At 42.1% G+C, this 23094-nt stretch overlaps 1 protein-coding gene across 1 annotated transcript in view; it reads right to left on the minus strand.

The window, feature by feature from the left end:
* drosha (drosha ribonuclease III) overlaps nucleotides 1–23094 on the minus strand; it is a 119231-nt gene that overhangs the window by 34098 nt on the left and 62039 nt on the right. The window contains exons 24-25 of the mRNA XM_008293411.1: nucleotides 7956–8000; nucleotides 2380–2537 (exon numbers count right to left, since the gene is read on the minus strand). Of these exons, the coding sequence (XP_008291633.1) occupies nucleotides 2380–2537; nucleotides 7956–8000 (203 nt within the window). The remainder of the gene's footprint in view (nucleotides 1–2379; nucleotides 2538–7955; nucleotides 8001–23094) is intronic.

The following is a 23094-nucleotide window of genomic DNA, read 5'->3' on the forward strand; positions in this document are numbered from 1 at the left end:
CGATTTTATCCCAGTTCTTATGAATGAATAAACGGTACGACTTTATTGTGATCACTATGTTTGATATATATAATGTCATGGGGCTACATAAGCAATCAAACCTACGACTGAACCCTTATTGTTCTATTTGTTCAATTAAGCACAAACATGGATGTTCTCCTCCCAACTCACACCAGTTACAACATTTCCTTACAAACGTACAACAATGTGAAAAGAAAACTACAATTTACACCTTTTTCCAGTTGCAAGAGTCACAAACATTGCGTTTACCGACTCACTCCAACTTCCAGTTCTGTGCAACCTGCTTCCATTTGATGGAATCTAATCCCGTGTATAAATGTTTCAACTTTCTCCTCTCACAAGCTGCACAGTACTTTCGCTTAACAGAAACCGAACATGAAGAGAGATGGATCCGTTTCCACCGACAGTGAAATTCTTGCAACACCCGGCTCTTCCGCTGCGAGAGGAGATAGGAAGCTCAGCGCCTGGGGGCCTCGGCTCTCCATCTCTGCTGTCTGACGCTCGCCTCCGGTCTCCGGCGCTTCCAGACACGCTCGGCTCCCGTCCTCGCCTCTTGTACTGTCTGCTTCTAGGTCAGTTTGTCCTCTGCTGCTGCATAAAATGATAGGCCGAAGGCCAACCACTGTCCTGTCTCCTCATCTGCGGCCCACCTTATTGTCTGACCTCCCGCTCAGTTATCTGACCTCGTTCTTCTCTCTATCATGACAGTGTGACCTACTTTGGTGTAACCTTTGGTCCTCATGGGCAGCCATTGCTCAGTTCCAGCTTTCAAGTCCGTCGGCTCTATTTGGGTCAACGTGCCTTTGGCTACTAATGAGCTAATGAACATAAATTACCCTGAAAATATATGAATTCTTTCCTTTCGGCCTTCGCGATGGAATCCAGCGAAATAAAAAATGCATAAGTGTAAAACCTCCACCCTACATAGACGGCGATTCGACGCGATGTCACAGAGCTGGAATCAACCTTGAGCTGGAAAAGTCCTTAAAGTAAAGCTCAGTAGGAGACAAACCTCTGGACCTCTAATCAACTTGACTGACCCTGAGCGAGGAGAGATTTGACATCTAAGTGATGGATTAGAACTCGTCCTGAATGTGTGAATGTGTGCACATACAGTAAAACACACACACACACACACACACACACAGCAATGTCCTTGTGGCAAACCTAAGCAAGCAATTACGGAGTGCAGCCTGCCAATAAGATATCAGAGGTGTGCTGCCAAGGCTAATTTGCTTTAGCTGTCAAACTCACTATTGTGTTGCGTTGCAAAGCTCAGAAGTGAGTTAAGCTTCAATTGCAAATAACCCTCCTGTAGTCGGAATCAGAAACACCTCAAATTGGAGCGAACAGTCTCATTAGCGGAAACATTTTGTTAGGAAAATTGCGAGTCTTTTTCAAACTCTGCATTCTTCCGAGCAAATGAGCCAGTTTACGCCGCGGCTACACAAAAGGAAGACACGTTTTTTTTGTTTTTTTTTGCTGCAAACAGACCGAGGCGTTCTCTCGCCGATCAATTCGAAGTCATCTTTGTAGAAGTTTGTAACTTTACCGACTATTGAACAAATGTCATAACAGAGGCCGAGAGGAAAAGGGAAGTGGGGGGGGAAATAAATAAGAAAACTTCTCCGGTGTCAGGGCGGAATCAACACAGAGCTGCTACGAAACGCTGCAATTAACGGAGAAAAACAAGCAAATGCATAACAATGAGCTGTGATATGTATCGTATATGCGGTTTAAATGAAATCTGAATGGGGGGGAAAAAAAACAAACTAATTTAAGTTAGAGTTTACCAACGAGAGAGAGAGAGAAACGCACCAAATAGGAGATGCGGAGTCATTTTAAACCTTCTGCCCAACCCAGGTGAATCAAAACCCCATTTCCCATGAGGCACTGGGGCTACGGCCTCACAGGTACCGGCAGACTACAGATATGGAGTCAGACTCTCACATTAGGTCAAAAAAAAGGATTTTCAAAGAGGCTATCTTTCACGACGGCGCTTTGAACATGACATTGAAGGCATCGTTTGTTACACAGGCAGCCTCAGCGACTGCCACAACATGCATCAGCTGCGGGGGGTAAAGATAATGATGACGTGGGAGGAAGAGGAGGCAGAGGAGGAGGAGGAGGCAGCCGCGTTTATAAAAGACAGAACAATTTAAAATGCCGGACGTACAGAACTTCCGGCATCTCAGATCATATTATACATCATGCCCCATCAGCTCTGAGGGGAGCGGCGGGGTGAAGTCGGGCTACGTCGACCGCTTCCTTTTGCAAATTGCGTCTGGCCGAAGTCGCTTTGCATCCTAATTGGCTGCAGCTCCGTCACCAATAAACAAACAAACAGAGTGCACTTACAGGGTGAGGTGGTTGAAGCCCACGGTCCTCAGGGTGAACGCTCTGGCCAGCAGGCGCACGTGTGTGAACAGAACGCCGATGGAGTCCTCGAAGCTGGTGAGCTTCTGGAGCACCGGAGACGTTTCGATCAGCTGCCGGTCGGTCTGCGGCTCCTGGACCTGGACGAGGGCAAAATAAACGCTAAGTTAAAGGAGGTTTGGTGACAAGACGAGGGCTTGAAGGAGTTTAAATAAGCAAGACAGCATAGAGTTTGTAGGAATCGTTCCATCCCTGTGCACTCGGGCTGCAAATAACAAGCATTTCCAGTTTCTATTGTTCTGTTTGTTCTATAAAATATAAGAAAATCAGAGTTTACAGAAGCTCAACGTGAGTCCTCGACCCAAAGATATTTAGTTTACCGTTAAAAAAAGGGACAGAAACCAAAAACACAGTGATATTAAATATATAGAAGCTGGAACCAGAGAATTTAGATTTTTTTTTTTAAATTTCTCAAACTGATTAATTGCTCGTCACAATATTGATTTGTTGATACAATCCCACAATAGTGATGGTTGAAGCAATTAAACAATTTAATTCACAATGAGAATATTCATAAGATGTGATAATGAACTTATGAGGAGAAAATATTCACATTTAAGAAGCAAGAATCAGAGAATTTGGACATTTTTTTTCCCCCGTTAAAAACACTTAAACTGATTAATTGCTTGACACAATATTGATTTACAATAAAATTCCACAATAGTGACGTTTGACAATCGAATAATCACTGCAGCTTTAGATTACAACATATTATAAGCTCGTTTAGAAGACGTGATAACGGATTTATACGGAGAAAATATTCAAATTTAAGAAGCTGGAATCAGAGAACTGTGGTGTTTTTTCTTAAGAACATGCTCAGTTACTGGGTGTTGTTTGCTCCTGTCACATTTTATGATATAAATACAATATAATATTGTACATATTAAGTTTTTGAACTGTTTTGTAAAACACATAATCAAGTCAACTTTTTGTTTTTTCCTGAAAGTCTCTCTCTGATTTTTTCATCGAGCACAAAACACATTTCTGAGTTTGCTCTACTTAAAGTTATTATTGTTCTGTGTCCATACAGGTGCAAAAATGATCCCAAAGGGAATGAAAAATGCGACACGAACAAAAACAAACACCTAAAAACCGCTTCAGATTCAGAGAGTTACACAATAAAGTCATTCAATTAGTAAATTTGAAAAGCAATTGTCCTTTTATTTTAGCACAAATGTGAAGATTTTCTCATTTACGGTGTTTTAATTGTTGAAAATTCAACATTCTGGCATTTTGGATTGTTTGTATTTCTAATCATGGTTGTGCTGTTTCCATAGAGGTTTATATATTTGCGGTGAAAAATGAGCCAAAAATGTGACGGGAACAAAGAAAAATCCTCAGAAACTAGTTGAGAAACAGACGGTTAAAATATACATAAACCATTTCCAACAGCATTCAGCTTCATTGCAAGTACTGTGGATCATTTATCTCCTTCCATGATTCAATTTCATGCATAAATAAAACAAAGCAGTTGTTAAACTCTTCATAATTAAACAGAACATGTGCTCTTTACGTTGGCTGCATAATAGAAAGGAGAATCTAAAGAGCAGTAAATAAATACGTGTCCACTAACAACCACAAAAACAAAAACGAGTTCCTCAATGAAGTCGTTGCGCGTAAGCGTCAGATAAATTCCTCTAAATGAAGCGAACCTCTGCAGCGCGTGCTGCTGGAGGGCCTGTTCAGAGTGTGTGTTTTTACCCCGCCTCAAAACAAACTCAGATGATCAGCGGCAGATGGAACCTCTTAGTCATTAAGTTTTAAGTCAAACAGCTTCCTCTCCGAATCTGGTGATTCCTACGGTCAATTAATATCTCTGGTGACTCAGTCTTACTGTAAGTCTCCTCGCTTGTTTATTCCCTGTTTTTTTTTTTCTCTCTCTTAAATATCAGAGAGACTCCAAACCTCATGACTTTGATGACACTTGAAAAAATGCTTGTTTTTTTAATTTTTTTTTTTGCAGAAATGGCTCCAGATGACGCTTTTAGCTTCGGGGAAGCTTTGGCGGGTTCAGAGGTGAGCGGGTTCAGCGAAAACACGCGGCTCCCTTTAACTGCAGTATTTGCTCGCGACCGTGCTCATTAGGAAAAAGAAAATGATATGCTAAGAAAATATGTGCACGCATGTTTGTTGAATCAAGAGATATCCTTATGGGTGCATTAATTAGACTGCTAGGATCGTCTTAATTGGTCTCTGCGTGGTACAACTGTTGGCTTGACCAAGACATCTTTTCCACAGAAAGCAGAAACACTGAGACATGTAATTTCATCTGGACATTCAAAGGGAAGCCAAAGCACATTCAATTGACCCTGTTAGCTTGCTCCCTTTTGCTGCACCACTATAAAGAACCCTGAAAATAAGAAAAAGGGACCACATCCAAGGGCTCTCCATGGGGAAGATGGCCACTTTCTTCATTTTCCAGCATTTTTTTTTCTCTCCTCTCTTTGTGTTTTCAAGAAGAAATGACAAGTAAACAGCTTTCTCAAAGTCTCCCATGTCAAGCCAGTACATAAAGCTGAGATGTATTTTTAAACTCACTATTTTAATTGGAGAGCTGCCGGTAATGTCATGGTTCCATCTTCCAATATGTCCTAAGAAACATTTCTTTCCTCCCTCTTTTTTTTTTCTTCTTCTTCTCCATCTCTGTGTCTGTGTGTTAATTAACGATAGGCGTTTAAATGTCATGCATAACAACCAACGACATCTGACGAGTTCAGCGCTCATAGGCGTTAGCTATCCTTCAGGGGGAATGGCCGGCAGCACGGCTTCAAACGAAGTGAAGAGGGGAGGAAAAAAAATCAAAAATCAACAGCAGTTATGAAGAAAAAAAAGAAAAAACACGTTTGAAATGGCTTCAAAGCATCACTTTCAGCTCGGTCCAGACAGAAAGCAGAATCAGAGGCGAGGTCTTCTGAGGGCCGCCCTCCCCCCCTAAAATAAAAAAAGCCTGACACTCTTGTATCTCCTCCGATAAACTAGAGGAGAAATTTAGTCATCTGGCCTCAACGTGAATGGCGTTCTGCTAAATTATTGTGGATGTGGTGCAAATCGACACGGAGAAGACACGTAAGGCTTCCACGGCGCTCTGCGGGGCATGTCGGTGGCACCGCTAATGCATGCGAGGATGCCAAAGATTCGTGTACGCATAATTACACATGCCATGGCGAGCTGCCATTACCGTCCGCTTAGACCTCATTAAGGTAGCTCCTCTTTCACATCTGTTTTGTCATCCTCATCTTGGCGGGGAGGGCCAAGGAGGTCTCGTTACCAATGAATTAGAGATCGACCGATCCGGGTTATTTAGGGCTGATGCCACTCCGAACCAAGAAACACCGATATTTAGGGCATTAAAGGTAATGTTTTACCAGCATGTGAACCGGTCATTCATAAGTTTGACTACAGCGGAATATACAAAACAGAAATTAGATCTTTTTTCTGAGTCTTTCTCTGTTCTATCACTTTTATTGCCCATGAAGGTCCAGATCTTGAAGCATTACTAATCATTGTTTTCCAGTTTCAGGTTTATCACGTTGCTGCCTTCTGACCTAGATGTTAGCTGTTAGCATAGCTTCAGCCACTGTGAGAGGCGCTAACTTCCTGGTTTGTGTTTCTTGTTTAGTCTTTGCAATCTCTGCTTGACACAACAGAGAGAGAGCGAGGAGGCTGCACCAGACCCAAAGCAGCGCATATAATTTAGCAATAATCGATCAATAAAAATACCAATAATCAGAAAAAATGCCAAATATTGGCCACGATAATTGGTCAGACCACTTATATCTAATCCTGTCTCCCAGACTGTGTTTCCGGGTAATCATGTGGCTGCATTCTAACTTAGCCCCTAGCCGTTAGCATAGCCTTAGCTACTGTGAGAGGAGCTAATTTATTGTGGTGATGGCTTGTGTTTCTTGTTCAGTCTTTGCAATCTCTACTTGAGACAACAGAGGAAGGAGGCTGCACCAGACCCAAAGTAGTGCATTTAATTTATCAATAATCGATGAATAAAAATACCATTAATCAGAAAAATTTAAAATATTGGCCAGGATAATTGGCCAAGCCAATAAACAGTCTGTCCCTAATGCTGTCTTCCAGACTCTGTTTCCGGGTAATTATGTGGCTAGCTGCTAGCTTAGCATTAGCCACTGTGAGAGAAGCTAACTTCCTGGTTTGTGGCAATGGCTTGTGTTTCTTGTTCAGTCTTTGTCATCTCTGCTTGAGACAACAGAGAGAAAAGGCTGCACCAGAACCAAAGTAGCGCATTTAATATATCAATTACCGATAATCGGAAAAAAACGCCAAGTATCGGCCTCGATAATCGGTCCATCCCCACGACAAATCTGGCCGAAAACTCCCGGGGGCCTTCATCAATTATAGAGTAAATAATGAAGTAAATAAATGATAAAGGAAAGAATCACCTCATGCCAAAAGGTCAGGAAGCTATCAAGCTACCTGGAGGTTGGCACAATTTAACAGGCGTTACCCCACTGGCAGGGGACCACCCGGAGGAAACCTCGGCGTGTGGTAATGAGGCCGCGGCTGTGAAGCGGCTAATGACTACTCATGCAGCACACTGCCGAGGTTTCCCCCCTTCGCACCACAGAAGCGGCTCTCGGGTTGACCCCGGGACTCCACCCTGACCACGGTGCCCCGCCGCTGGGGCCTCACCGGGAAAAACAGACTGCTGGGTTAATTCCAAGGCTCTCATGAAAACACAAGCATGAGGAGGCAAAGAAAACACAAATAGACATATCTATATATAAATATATAGAAGGACAGTGCTGTGTTTTTTTTTTGCCAAACGTGGATGTATTAAAAATGTACATATGAAAACGCAGCGACACCCCGGCACACGCAAGAGAATAAAGCGCTTAAAGAAGAGTCTCGGCAGACGCACAAAGAAACACTTTTGCTCCTCGCAAACACATCAGAGAGAAGGATGCCTGACGGTCCCTGGAGGCCCCATGTGATTCGGGACTGTAATCCTGTTATGGCATCTTTGATCTCTTCTCCCAAATCCTAATTTCAAACAAACACTGTTGACATGTTCAATGTTTCTGGGCAGATCATGCAAAGAGCGAGCGGGGAGAGCGACGAGACGGGGTGAGGCGGGAAAAAAAAAAAAAGCAGGACGACGGAGAAGAAATGGAGAGGATGCTGCGGCGGAGATAGTCGAGAAAGAGAGAGAGAGGGAGAGGCTGAGGAAATGAAAAAGCGGATTAGGGTCTCGACCAAAATGGAGAGACATGGGAGCAGAACAATGGAGACTAGCGCGAGGCTACTGGGGGCCTTGTGACAGCCATAAAGAACTCAGTCGGCCTCGGGCGAAACAGCTTGCCCACCTCGCACACACACACACACACAGATGCGTGGAACGAAAAAGTACATTTAGGCTGGAATACTTCAAAGATGGGAGAATGCTTTCTGTCGTGGGGGTGAGGTGAGTTTTAATGAGAGGCACCCAGACAAAACACACATCAATAATGAAACGTCTCTGGACCAACCTGCAGGGGGTGTGGTGGGTAGTTGAGCCAGACCTCCCGCAGGTCCTGTGAAGACAGAAAACACAGAGTCGGTAGGGAAGAAATTGCTGCGGTTCCCCTTGAAATGAGGGTCACCCATGTTAATGAACATAATTCTAACAACACAAACACAGCAAATAAACACGGTGATAAATCATAAACAGGGTTTTTTTTTTTTTTATTCCTTTATTGGACGGCGGCAGTGGAAAGAGAAGGGAAATGACACTTCGGTAAAGGTTCGGCCAGTCGGGAATCGAACCGGGGACTCACTAAGGCTGGAATAAATGTTAAAAAATATCTTTCTTGATAGATGAGAGATTGCTTTTTCATCCTACAGGTTGATCCTCCTCCCTCCACAGGTAGCAAAACACGTGTTTGCACCACCAGTTAATCAGACTCAGCTTGCAATGAATCCACATGAATATTACATTTGTTGAGTTTTACTTTGCACACTTTTTATAATGTTGTACTTGCAATATGTGTATATATATATATATATATATTTCACCCATAGGTGGGAGGAAAAACTGATAAGATAGCGTCCACTCCCGTACAACGACTGATTCGTATAGATGTGACGGATAACAGGCTGCAGAGTTTGTGTCTATTAGAGACACTTTAATGGCATTAATTTTGCTGGAGATTAAAAACTAAACAAAAAAACAATGAGTTTACTTAATGAGGAGCAACGCTCCGTGAGCTCCTATTAACTTTGCTGCTGACAAGATGTAAACACAACTTTGACGTATTACTAACTTTATAGTTAGAAACTTACACTGAGAGTAAAATGTCACCACAACAAAAACTAAAACAGATAAACAACATTTTACTGTTAAAGGTGTTTGAACGATAATATCTCAGGAACTATTGGAGATAAACACCTGAAATTTTCACAGTTATTTCTCATCGTGCAATTAATTCAGAATCTGCAATATTAGAGAAATGGATTAAAACACCTCTGATTATGGGTGAGTTGAAATATGTAAAAAAGAAACGAAAAGTCATTAAAAGTTTAATTTTTGAGCACAAATTAACCCAAAAAACTAATAACACAAATGTAAACGTGATATTATCTGAACCATATGTAGCTGCATGTCACAATACTACAAAACAAACTTACAAAAATAGAAAAAAGCAGTTTTTATTTAACTATGATAAGTGATTGTTCAGGAATGATAAAGCTGTATTACAAAAACAAAACACACAAAAATGCTAGAGCTGCTTAATCCAAATAAAAGAGTGTTTTTTAAGCTAAAACTCCACAAACATCTTCATTAATATTCAAATTTTGTTATTATAATTTTAGGTAAATCAGAGATGTTTAAAGACAGAAACTGTTTAAAACGTTTGAATGATCCTTTACTCATCCCCTCGCCCGACGGTAAAAAAGCTCACTGTTGGAAAATAGCTCGTTTGACTTATATAATACGCCGACATAATGCCTTTATTTTTTTTTTACGTCTACTTTGTGGACAATCTTTGGGCTTTTGCCTCGAAGCCACGAAAGCTGCACACGCAGCTACAAACACTACTTCTATTAAAGGCTCTTTAAATATCATACGTACAACATGGGGAATACTATCGCCTTTAACGGGAGAATATCTCGACACCTTTCTGGTATCTGTACACCGTGTAACACTAGAGGAACTATTAGCAAGCAACTGCTGAATTAGCTAAACATTGAGGCGGTAAGAAGCCGCGTAAGCATCTATTTTAAGAGGATATGTTCAACGTTCACTCTGTTCTGCTGTCTGTCAACTCCTGAGAGGACGACGTGTCTCTTGAGCTGCTAAACACTCTGCTTTTCGTTCGCCAGCTGGTTGCTAACTTTGTGTTGTTCTAATTTAGATTTGCTACTCTGAACAACTCCTGTTCACGTTGCACACAGTCATCTGATATTTTTAACATAAAAACATTGATATGCAGCTTTAAAAAAAAAAAAATCCACCAGGAAGCACGAGTGACTTTTTTTTTTTTCTTACACCTTTCATATTTGATGACTATGAAGAACAAATTAAAATTACAGAGCTTAACAAATTTATGAGACCACCACCCAGTGTCAGGTTTATGCCACAGCTGCCACAAATTAACAGCATTAGAAAATACCAAAATCTGTTTCTGTAATGGTTAATGCACCAGCATGTAGAAGCTCTTTAACCGAAATATTTTTAATGCTAAAATTTAATTCTTATTGCTATCAATGAATTTTCAAATTCACAGTTTTACCAAAAAAAAAGGAAACAAAATAACAATTCCCGAATAAAAAGGCAAAATAAAAGTAACCAACTGCAATCCTGAAAAAAAAAAAAATAGTTTCAGTGGCTGAATGTGATGCTTGATTAATTTCTGACTCCTCAGAGAAGCCCAGTGGCTCAGATCTGGATATAAAACGACAAATTCAGTTGGAAATTCCTCATTCCTGTTCAAAACGGTAAAGCCTCGAGAGCTGAGTACGAATTAAAGCGCTTCATGATGCTAGATGGTCGACATATATACACATACAGCGCTTAACAAATTAAACAGGTGGTCTGATAAATATGCTCATTCTTAAACAAATAGCTGTTATTTCTGACTTTGGGCAGGCGAAAATAAATAAATAAACAAAGCTGTGTGGTGCGCCACAGATGGCTCTATGTCGGGGACACCGGACTCCTTAGTCCAAATGCTTTCAAGTGCCATCAGCGGGCCCGATAGGGGGGCGGCGAAATAACTGCAAATGAGTCAGCATCTCATTTTCAGACCCAGAGGTCTGCGTATCGACCACCCGCTGTGGAGTTAGGTGGTGGGGTCGAGATGGGGATTTGAGCAGGGGGTTGAGGAGGTGGAGGTGGGGGGGAGGTGCTGCAGGTAGTGCAGGGGAGGAGGAGGGGAGGATGGGGGGGTTGGTTGGTGGGATTTAGCTTTGAGAGGTGTGCTGTCTCTGGAGACAACACACTGACAGCGCTGGACTTTTGCCTGCCCTGCCTGTGGAGAGAAATATGTGCAAGATCAACATGTTTCCTCAACCCCGCTCTGAGGTAACCACACAGGATCGAATCGGTCGAGAGACACCGGCTGAAAGATATACGGCACACGGAGAGAGAGAGAGAGGGATGGAGGGAGGGAGTGTAAGCTCTGGCTCTCAAGTTGTTGCTAAGGACAACGCCAGCCAGAGGCAGTTTTGGGCCTGGGGTCTAATGTTGGGTGAGTCATAGTGGTGATAGAGATGTGGAGAGGGCCTCTAAAGTACAGTATCACTCAGGTGTTTAAAAGGTTCAAGGAGATAAACCTTTAAAATGCAGCGTTAGGCCACGAGGGGAGGATGGGGGGGGTTGTGTGTGGTCAGCAGCATCGAATGGGCTCCTCATCTTCTCAACCCACCCAGCTGGCAACCCATCGCCTTGAGCAGCCGATGAAAAATTCATGAAAGTGGTCAATACGTTTGAGTAAATGCTTCCTTTTCGGCTGCTTGTCTCTTAAAGCCCGGGACCGGAGTCGAAAAAGCACCAGAAGGTATCGGGGTCGGCACGCACACGAGGGTGGCACCGTTTAAGGGAACGTCGATAGCGCGCCGGCTAATGGATCGCTTGTTTTCGCGCCGTTTTGCCGTAAAAGTACACATGAAAGCGACGGAATGACACACGCATGAGGGCGTGTGGGGAAATGGGGGGGAAAAAAAAAAAAAATGACGAGGAAGAAAAAGACGAGATTGGAGAAGAAAGCACTAAAAAGAAGAAGAAAAAAAAAAGGAGAGACGAAGTGAAGTACATACAAGTTGCTTCTGCTTGTGATCGAGGCTTATGATTAAAATCCATCCACAGGGCGCACGCGATCCGCCCACACGCTGTATATAGACCCGAACAGCTAATGTTTCAATTACAGCCATTCCAAAGACAAGGCAGACAATGATTAAGCCGGCATCGAGTGGGGATTTAAGAACAACAACAAGTTTTTTTTTTTTTTTTCCTTCTTCTTCTCTCCCTCCTCTCTCTCTCGCGGCACAAGGAAGGTATAATTACTGGGGGCACAAATCATCATGTGCAGCAGCTGAATCACAGCCATTTGGAGGATGTAACTCTGGTGCTACAAGCAGAGGGGAGAGGAGAAAAAAAAAAACCCTCATATGCAAACATGTTTATTTGAGTGTCAACGGCCTACCCGTGATGATGACAGCTGAAATTAAAGGCGAAATGAGAGGCTGCTTCGGTGAAATCGCCTGTTTTGAGGTGGGCCTCCATCAGCGCTGCTACAACCCACAGGGGGAATCGAGGCACAAGCTCAGTCTTGCACATACTCGGGGCCTCGCAAGCCAACCGTGAATAGTCAAACACCGCTACACCCTCAACCCACGCACACACACACACACACCAACAGTCCACCCCCACAGCCCTCGGGACTGTTGGCCATCCCATGATTGGGACATAATGGTGCTCTTCTCTGACAAGGTCCAGTGCTCCCTGACAAATTGGTCTCTAGCTACAGGCTGCCAATCAATCCATCAAACGTAGTAGTGCAGCGGGGAGATCAATAAGAGATAGCGTCGCTGATCGATGCCAACATAAAAGCAGCAACGAGTCCAAAATGGAGGCTTCTGTCGGAGAGTGGTCAAGGTGATCTTCCAAATACGGGGGAAAGTACGCCGTGTGCACTATCGCCAGGCGAGCTGTGTTCCTCGGGGTTCCTCAGTCGATCCACTCAACCTAAAACCTGAATGTTTAACAAATGAAAAAGGCCACTTCCTCTCTGTATTTCTTCGGAAAAAATAAAAGCGTGCAACCAAATCGCAAAAAGGATTCTTCCCTACTTATCTGTTCTTTCTCTATGTTTTTGAGTAAGTGCACCAATTAAGTAGCACAAACATCTTCAGCCTCTCAGAGATGTTCAATGACCAATAAAGTCACAAGCCTTTCATGTACGGGGTCTGTCAGGAGCTACGTTTCTATATAATTGTCAAGTAAATATTTAAGTGTCATAAAAATGGAGGGGGAAAAAAAACGCAAATACACAAGGCTGCATAGTTTAGTCAGAAGGTTGTAGGAATAAACACAGTACCAACCACGAAACAACCCTGAAGAAACAAGAAAGAAGAAGGAATAAACAAAAAAAAAGGGGGGCATCTACTGGAGAAGAATGGATTGAAGTCTTGAAGAACTGTTTCCAATCACATTGTGGTTATTCTTTCATGTCAGTTGGTATCGGCCACATTTAACACCATCCAGAGTCAAAGACAGGCAACTTTTCTTTCCAATGACTGCAACGATCTTTCCATGCATGGAGTCTGTCAGGAGCCATGTTTCTATATAGTTGTCAAATATGTTTGGTTGCACAGCATCATCAGAAGGTGGCAGCACAGGCAACGTTACAAATGGCTGAAAAACCTCAAAGAAGAAGGAAAAAAACACCTAACTATGGCCATCTATGACAAAAAAAATGGACATAAGTTTTGAGAAACTGCAAGAAAGTTGTAATTATTGTGTTTTAAAGTCAGTTTGTATTGGACACGTTTCCGGCTGTAGGGAGTCAAAAACAACAAAAGTAAGATAAACAGCTGAGTCAGGGTTTATTTGAAAAAGGTGTCAAATTGTAGGTTTTTCTCATATATTTCAAAATGCATATTAAATATGTATAGAAGTGTAGCTAAGACACTAACATGACATCTGAATGCTGTGTTGAAATGAAATGAAAAATACTTTATTTAATCCCAGAAGGGAAATTCAATAAAATCAAAATCAAATCAAAGTATTGTCCTGTGTCTTGTGTTTGAGAAGGAACCGCAACTTCTCAGTTGGATTTCAGGCAGGTGAGGAAAAGAATCTGATCCTTTTAATCCAATAAGGCCTTTGCTAGCTACCCATATGCATATGATTGAGCATTCTGCTGCATAAAGGTCCTATTAAAAGATGTGGACTTCTTCCTACCATCTACAAAACTGGCAGCAGCTTTAGGATTTGATCTTCAACCCAAAAACTAGCTCATCCTTCATGGCTGTAGCACCGATAAGAATCCCTCCTCCACTTTAAATCAAAGTAATTCCTTGTGTCCATTACAGTTGCAGCCATTGGCTCATCCATCTCCACCAACAAGAGTGACTCTCATGTGGCCATAAAACCTAAAATCTATTCGGGTGCAGTCGTGTTTCCATCTCTACCTTGGCTATACGTCACTTGACACCTTGTGCTTTTGGACACTTCAGGTAGGTTACATGTGTGGAGCAGGGAGGCACTGGAGGATCACTGTGTCCTGGAAACTTCACAATTTACTCTTTTCGAGTCTTTTTAGGTTAATTTGCATCTTTTCTGTTAACCCGCCTACAAACTGTACATAAAAGGCGGCCGAACGCGATGGTTTGTGAACAACCATTTTCAAGCCTGGAGTTTGGAAAATGACCATCACCTTCTTGATCTTTTGAAAAAAACGTAACCTGTGATACTTTAGCCATCCGTCAATCACCAGGAGGCCAAGTCCCAGAACCTACTTTATCATCTATTGTAGTTAAATGGGACCCATAATTTACTAAGTTAACCTCTTGCAGTATTCAGAAAGTCTTGAAGCTACCAACTGAGACCATAAACAAATTTGGAAAATGTTTTATTGCCGTAACTACTCAAATAAGAAGTAAGATCATTTTCTCATAAACTCTTACATAACTGGACTTCCTGTTACAATCGCAGGAGTCGCCCCCTGCTGGCAGTTAGCAAAAATGCAGGTTTACCTTGGCTTCGCTTTTTGGATCCGGAGGATACATCCATCTTTTAAATGCAGTTTATGGTCACCTCAGTGGTTCAAGACTGTTGCATCTATCTGCATTTTATGATTTTTGACATTTCAGCGTCTTTTAAACCTTGTTTTAATTGTGCACGCCTCAATACAAAGTGATAATCATTAGAGGTCACACTTACCCTCACTACAAACACACATACCACCTGAAAATTAATAAATCCAATATCTGTATGGCTGTGAGTTGGAAAATAAGGTCATTATACTACCATGCCTTATAATTGTGCCTTTCATGCAATGCTGATTCTCTGTTGAAGTGTACCACACAGTTTATGGTTGAGGTGAAGAGTACACCTTTTACAGTTCCTGCGAGTGTGGGCAGAGCAGTGTATGTGAATGGAAAAATGGCCTGTGAATGAGCGAATGCATTCGTTCTCCGAGCTATTAGCAAACCAAGGACACAGTTGTGAAGGCGCACATAGTCTCATTCAAATGCTGGAAAAATTAGCCGCAGGACAAAGCGTACAAATTGCGCAGAGAATGGAGAGGGACATGGGCGAGTCGATGGGGTAAAGAGTGACATGCAACGTTCCGGTGCCTTCTTTACAAAGGAACACAAACAACATATAGTAATCTGTGTTTGTGCATCAAGAACTTGCTCGAAACCACCTGAGAGACGCATGGGGGTTACTGTGGCTGCAAGCCAGTAAGGTGGCCTTAATGTGGAGGGAGTTGTCAGGCAGCCTTTTCACCTGTGTGAGCATGTAGACCTAGCACACTCTACTGGTGTACCAAGAGACCAGACATAATATCAGAGCAAGTCGTGCTCATCAAATACACTTAAAATCTGATTTATTGTCATTTTTTTGCAAAGCCACTCAATTCAGAATACATAAAAGTGCTGTTAACAATGTCAAAATGGGGAGAAAGAGTTGAAAAATCCTAACGGTTCGCCGTCGCTGCTTGAGTCAGCTGAAATCGCGTCGCTCTAAAACCCTTTTTGGCACCGCACCCAGAAGTGAGGAAGGTAAGAGCAAGTTATGATCTCATGCTGACCATCCTAGTTGTCACAGCAACCCTTGTCGTGTGCGCCGCGTACTTGTGTGCGCGGCGGTGTTAATAAAAAAAATCCAACAGATGAGCCCACGGGCGACTAGTGAGATCATTATGGTGATTGCTTCTCAAAAGAGACGCCTCCCTCAGGACAGCGCGAGTGGCATCAACATCTTTTCCCAGAAATATTGCACTGCTGTTGAGTCCAGGTTGGGAGCAATCGAGCAGCTCCCCCCCCTGAAGAAGACGCTTCCTGCCTCTCTGCTGATGCTTTAATAACCTCCACAGTAATGTCATTAGCAAATTAGCATCTATTGTTTCCCGCGGGCTTCTGTGTGCAATGAAGCTAGATTCCATCCCCGGCAAGAGCCCTGTTGTTTGGGAACCAGTGCCAGCAAAGGTGATGTGTTGAGAGAAAAACAAGGGGACGGAAATAACTGTTGCGCTCCAGCCATGAATGCCATACCAATTACGGAATAACAGAGACAGAGGGAGGAGGAGGAGGAGGAGGAGGAAAGAAATAAAAAAACAAAACTGGGGACACTGTTTGTTTGACTAGGTCTTGAGGTGGAAATTACATGCATGCTTTGTTTTAGGTAGTCACTTCTGAATTTTACCTCCGGAGTTGTGGAGCTTTTGTTTTGACTTTGTCATAAGAGGACTGCAGTGAAACATCTGTGGGGGTAATGACATCCTGGAGTGTCGAGAGAGAGAGAGAGAAAAAAAAAAGAGAATGGAAAAGGAAAGAGAGAGAAAACAAGAGGAGAGTCACCAGACAGCATCCTTTTGTTACAGAGGGAAGGCTATGGGACCGATCACCCATGTGTGAACGGAATACCGCACCGACAAATAGGAGCGGCAAAACGTTCCCGGGTGTGATGGAGGGAAAATGTAGAGACCTGAAGTTTTTTGCACTGCATCTCATTAGTTTAGTAATGTGCTTGTGCAAAGAGCCGCTCTGACGCCTTGAGCTAAAAATACAGAAGAATCCTTGTGGTTCTGCGGTTCGTGGAAAATTTATCTCGCCCTCTGTCCGTCCATCTCTCTGGTCTCCCACAACCGAAACCCATCAAGCCACCCGGCTGGTGTTTGGCTTTCTGGTCGACGTCCATCTGTCTCCTCTCGGCTTTGTACGACGGAGCAGCCATCAGGAGGATTCAGCAGGGGGTGACAAGCCATACTATTTCAGTCCTCGGTCTGCACGTCGGAAAACTTTTGAACCGAAAGTTGAAAACCGCTCAGCTTTTCTTTGGGAACTGCAGTCACATGCAACCGAACTGGAGTGTGTCTGAACCGAGGCGTTAAATGGCAGCGATTTTTATTATTTACTATGATCCTGCAAAGGGTTTTTGTAGTGCAACTCGGACGGCAGAGCAGGGCTGACACAAAGGCCCAATCGAAGAGTGCATTTTTCAGGTTTCCCAACTTTCCACGACATTTTCTGTCAATCACGACGCAAACTAACAACCTCCCAGACGTGGAGGCTGCATTTAAAACATACAGTCCTGCGCAAAACTTTTTAGGCGCTGCAGATGTCCGGATTCGTATCCATAGGGGAGGCTTCTGTTAAGTCCCAGTTTCATTGTGCAGCAGGACAGTAAGTCCGAATGTACAGTCGGGGTCATAAAGTGCCATCTTCAGCCACACACACACACAAAAAAAAAGAACAAGGAGTCCTGCAACAGATGGTATAGCCCCCACAGAGCCCTGATCTCTATACCATGGAGTCAGTGTGGGATTACAAGAAGAGACAGAAGACACTGAGGCAGACTGAATCCACAGAAGAACTGTGGCAAGTTCAACAACCTGCCTGCCAAGTACCTTGAAAAAGCTGTGCGCGAGTGTGCCGAGGAGAACCGGTGCGGGTTTAAAGGTAACGGGTGCTTAAGACAAATATTGATCTGATTTAGGTTTATTTCACTTTGTGGTGGAGTTCCTTAACTCTCTGAACTCCGAGTAGAGAGAACTCAAAAAGCTCTTCTGTGCACCGTAAATCATAAACAAAAAGTCTAATTTCGCAGATTATTTGTCTTAAAAAAATTATTTAAAAAAAAAAAAAAAAAATTCCAAGTGCTCACAGGTGGAAAGAAAATGGCTCCTCTACATACTACCGTAATCTCCAGACTATAGGCCGCTACTTTTTTCACACCCTTTGGACACTGCGGCTTAAACAATGACGCGACTAATTTATGGATTTTTACGAATTTGTCTCGAGATGAAGAGTGACGTTCAGAGCGACAACGAAAGAGAGACTGAGGAAGTGTGTGACCAAGTAATTCTGAGGCTGTTCGATACTGAAGAAGACGACTTTAGTGGTTTTAGTGCAGGAGGAAGATGAAGATAGTGATCAATGACTTTTCCTGGTAGGCGACTGTATTTTTTATTTTTTTTAACCAGCCGTGTTACAGGCTTGGAATAAAGCATCTACATATTTGTGTATGTTACTGGTATGTATTTAATTAAAAGTTTAAAAAATCTTTCTGTGTAAATGTCTCATGTTACAACGTGGACACCTGCAGCTTATAGACAAGTGCCGCCTGTATATGTTTTTTTTTTCTTTTTAAAGTTAGTGGATGCGGCTTATATTCAGGTGCTCAATAGTCCAAAAATTATACATATTTCAGCAACTACATTTTTACAGAAAGCCGTTTCACCATGCTGAATGTATCTTCCAACGACCTTCTGACATCTTGCTCCTCTGTATACTGTTTCTAAACCATGCCGCATTCGTTTTACTGCTCAAATATGTTTTATTTTTTTCTCTGAATCTCTCTAATTTGTTACCAACTCATACCGTCTTCTGTTCTGTTTAAACACAGCCTGCAGTTCAGCCGAATATTCGCAGAATTCGTGTTCGGAAAACAAGTTTGTTTTATTTTCATACTCGAGTCACTCGTGACTCCTGAGAATCCTGAGGAGTGCAGAATATCTAGTTTTTTTTTGCAGAGTCTCGTGCAAACAGTTTATTTTCGGTGCATTTTTTAGAGACTTGTAGAATACAGTTGATGGTAACATGACTCAGGGTCATCGTGGCTCTATATACACACGACTCTTCAAACAGTTGCCTGGTTGCCATTAGGAAGAAAAAAAAAAGTTTATCTTGAAAAAGGACAGATTTCTTTATCCCAATTATAATTTGAAGTGTGTAAATCTGCACTCTTTGTCCGTTTTAGAGGTGAAGAAAGTGATTTCATTCGGTTTCATTCCTCTTTAAATCCTTGTTTTCTCGCATAAGCCGCAAAGCTCACACTCACCTCCATCTGATTCGAAAGTCTGAAGTCTTTTACTTTTAAGTAGAACACAGAGTATAGATCACATATCCCCATTTGGCCATCCTTACAGGCTTCTGCTGGACTTCACAACGTATTTTAAGATCTTGGTGATCACTGAAGTGTTGAATGGTTTAGCTCCTGTCTAGTTCTGCCTCTGAGGGTGAGTGTCCTTATTCCCCTTTAATCTGAGCTCCTGTGATACACTTTTTTTTATAGTTCTTATTATATTATGATATTAAAAAGAGTGATTTTCATTGGAGATAGGCCACAATTTAAGCTACAACTATTTTGCATCTGTTCAGAGACTGGATGCCAATTTTATTCCACAAATTGGATGTATTGTCTTTCAGGAAGTTTTCTTATAAGAACACCCAACTTTCCTCTCCACTGTTGTAGCCTTTGCTGATCAAAAAGAGATTTGTTTTTTTGCATTGCATGTGTTGATTGCTGTTTTTAACCCTCAAGGACCTTAAAACCCACCAGCAGCTTTAAAATGCTAGTTATCTAATAAAAGACTGTAATAAATTGCAAAAAGGACATCGTTTATCAGAAGCAGAAATTGTACAAACAGACCATTTACTTGCAGACAGTCCTTGAGCTAATCATGTGCAGTTTTGTCAGAAAAATCAACTAAAGCTAAACGTACAATTATGATATTTTATTAAATTCACTGTATTCTCATTTTAAAGTCCACCAAAAGTAAACTGCTTCCTTATGAGTCCACAAATCTGCCACAAACAGTCACGGGACACAAATTAAGCGACCGTTCAGCTTAACTGCAGGCTGTGTTTAAACAGCAGAGAGAGGAAAAGTTGACAAAAAGAGATTGAGAGCACAATAAAGCATAATTGATGAATTGAATGAATGCGGCAGGGCTCAAAAATAGCATACAGAGGAGCAAGTTGTCAGCAAGTTATTGGACGATACATTCAGCATGGTGAAATATCACAGTAGTGCTAAAAAAATAAAAGCATCATAGAGGTTGTAAAAAGCTAAATAGTAAAATATGCATTGGACGTGGAGCCACCATGTACTTTCTAATAATGGCAGCACCTGTGGGCTCTTAAAAATACATTGATTCCATTTTATTTTCAATTTCTGTGAATAAGTAATTGAAAGAAATCAACTTTATTTTTTTTGTTTTTCCCTGATTTATAACTGTGTGAAAGTGCAAAGAAGGCATTTTGGCGTCCTCTCTGCTTCCAGCCATGGCTGTGCTGTTGCCACAGAGCTGCAGGACTATACATCGCAGTGAGACATTCCCAGAAACTGGATGGATTAAATCAGTCTCGATCGTGTGCTTCAACAGAGGCTGCACTGCTCTTTACAGTGAGGACATTAGATTAGAATATGTTTTTTTTTTTTTTCTCCGTCCACAACCGAGAGAATCTGTCATCACACAAACAAAGACCTCAACATGATGACATTTAGCTCGATAACTCCTGTCGATGCTCACGGCCAGAGGACGACAGCAAAACCGAACCAAGGACGTTTCATCTTTCCACGTGGAAAACAAATACTCGGCACTCAAACACGACGGCCGGCCTCAAAGTATAGAAGAGACTCAGTAAATCTGACCGAGCACGGAGACAAATCAAGGCCAAACGTTCCCATTCAACTAGAATGAAATGCTGCAAATACAAAGCAAAAAGCTTGAAACACAACGATGCATTGTTGCTCTTGAACCCTGAGGAAAATAATACAAATGAATAAGTCATTATACAAAGAACTAATGATTAAAGTGCGTACATGGTGATAATCTTCCCCGGTTCTTTTGTGGTGAGGAGGTTTTGAAAGATTTAGTCCTGGAGTCTCTGATCTGGTTCCTCAAAGACGAGCGATTGTGATCAAACATGTTTGATAGATTTCGGTGTGTCGTGTCGCGTGTGGGAGTCGCCAACTGAATCTCAGACAAACAACCTCAGCAGCCAATTAGAAGCGAGCCTGCTGCTCCGCACTAGACGAGCTGCAAGTCGTTTAATTGATTCATAACATTTCTCGCCAAGATAAATGCAAATAGTGATTCATTCATCAATTATTCATGCCTGCTGATCTCACACACACACACACACACACACACACTCGCAAACAATAGCAGGTGTCCCGCTCAAGACTGGCAAACCGCAATGTTCCACACCTCCAGTTCATTTTCCAAAATATGCGAGCCACGCTCAGGCTGTTTTCGCTGCCACGGCTTCATCCAGATCTTCTTTTTTTTTTTTCTTCTCGGGCTTATTGTTTCGTCTTCGTGCACATCAGCGTACGCACAATAAGCAGCTCGTCGAAAGTATTGCAGGATAAAGCGAGATTTTGTGAGATCTCAGGTTTCTGGAGCTGGCTGGGCCTCGCAGTCGCGCAACGGTGTCGCGGCGCTGCCAGAACATGCAACGTGTGGGTTTGAGCGAATAAAAGAGGCAGCGCCACAGATCAGGATACGAAAATCTCATCTAGCGTGTCTGCGGCTTAGTGGTGTGGCTGGAAAATAAAAGACGCACAGGCCGCCGCAAACGTAGAACTACTGGAATCAAAGGGCAGGAATCAAAGTAGAGCAAATTCACATTCATGTGCATTGTGAATATTTGGTGGATTTAAAGGAGTCTGCATGACGTCAGGTTCCTCTGCATGTAGACGAATCTGTGCAATATCTAAGTAAGTGTTTTCTACTCATGACAGAACAGTCATGATCAGTACAAACAGTAAAATCTGTACAATATCAGTATTCTCTACTCACAAAAGAATCTACTCATGAAAGAACCGGCACGTTCCATTCACAGAAGAACTTGTGCAACATCAATAAAACCTGTACAATAGCAATATTTTTTACCAATGAAGGATCCTGTGCAATATCAATAGAACCTGTGCAAAATCAGTATTATCCATTTATGACAGAACCTGCACAGTAGCGGTATTTTCCACTCAAGGCAGAACCTGTGCAACATCAATATTTTGCCCTCATGGAAGATCCAGTGCAACACCAACAAAATCTGCACAAAATCAGGGTTTTCTACTAATGAGAGAACCTGTGCAACATCAATACAACCCATGCAAAATCAGTATTATCCATTTATGAATGAACCTGTGCAGCATCAGCAGAATCTGTGCAAAAATCTGTAATTGCTATTTATGACAGAACCTGTGCAACATCAATAAAACCTGTACAATAGCAATATTTTCTACTAATGGTGGATCCTGTGCAATATCACTATTATCCATTTATGAAAGAACCTGTGCAGTATGAACAGAACCTGTACAACAGCAGTATTTTCTACTCACAGCAGAACCTGTGAAATATCAATATTTTGCCCTCATGGAAGATCCAGTGCAATATTAAACAGGATCTGCACAAAATCAGTGTTTTCTACTAATGAAAGAACCTGTGCAGCATAAATACAACCTGTGCAAAATCAGTATTATGCATTTATGAAAGAACCTGTGCAGTATCGACAGAATCTGTGCAAAAATGTGTAATTGCTATTTATTACAGAACCTGTGCAACATCAATAAAACCTGCTCAACAGCAATATTTTCTACTCAAGGCAGAACCTGTGCAACATCAATATTTTGCGCTCATGGAGGATCCTGTGGGATATTAAACGGAATCTGCACAAAATCAGTGTTTTCTGCTAATAAAAGAACCTGCGCAGTATCGACAGAATCTGTGCAAAAATCAGTGTTTTCTACTTAAGACAGAACCTGTGCAGCATCATTAGAGCCCGTTCTTTACTCACGAAGGAATCTACTCATGAAAGAACCTGTACAATATCAGTACTTTTGATTCACAGAAGAACTTGTGCAACATCAATATCACCTCTACAATGGCGATATTTTCTACTAATGGAGGATCCTGTGCAGAATCAGTATTATCCATTTGTGGAAGAACCTGTGCGACATCAACACAACCTGTACAATATCAGTGTTTTCGATTCAAGAAAGAATTTGTGCAACATCATTAGAACCTGCACAATATCATCTGTGTGTTCTACTCATTCTCCACAGTGTCTATATTTTCTACATGAAGAAGAATCTGCACAGCACCAACAGTTCTTAAGTGTATTTCTTGTTGTTGTTGTTTTTTTTTTTAACTGATGTTTTCTATGTTT

Source organism: Stegastes partitus, unplaced genomic scaffold (assembly GCF_000690725.1).
Source record: "Stegastes partitus isolate 25-593 unplaced genomic scaffold, Stegastes_partitus-1.0.2 Scaffold885, whole genome shotgun sequence".
NCBI lineage: Eukaryota > Metazoa > Chordata > Actinopteri > Pomacentridae > Stegastes > Stegastes partitus.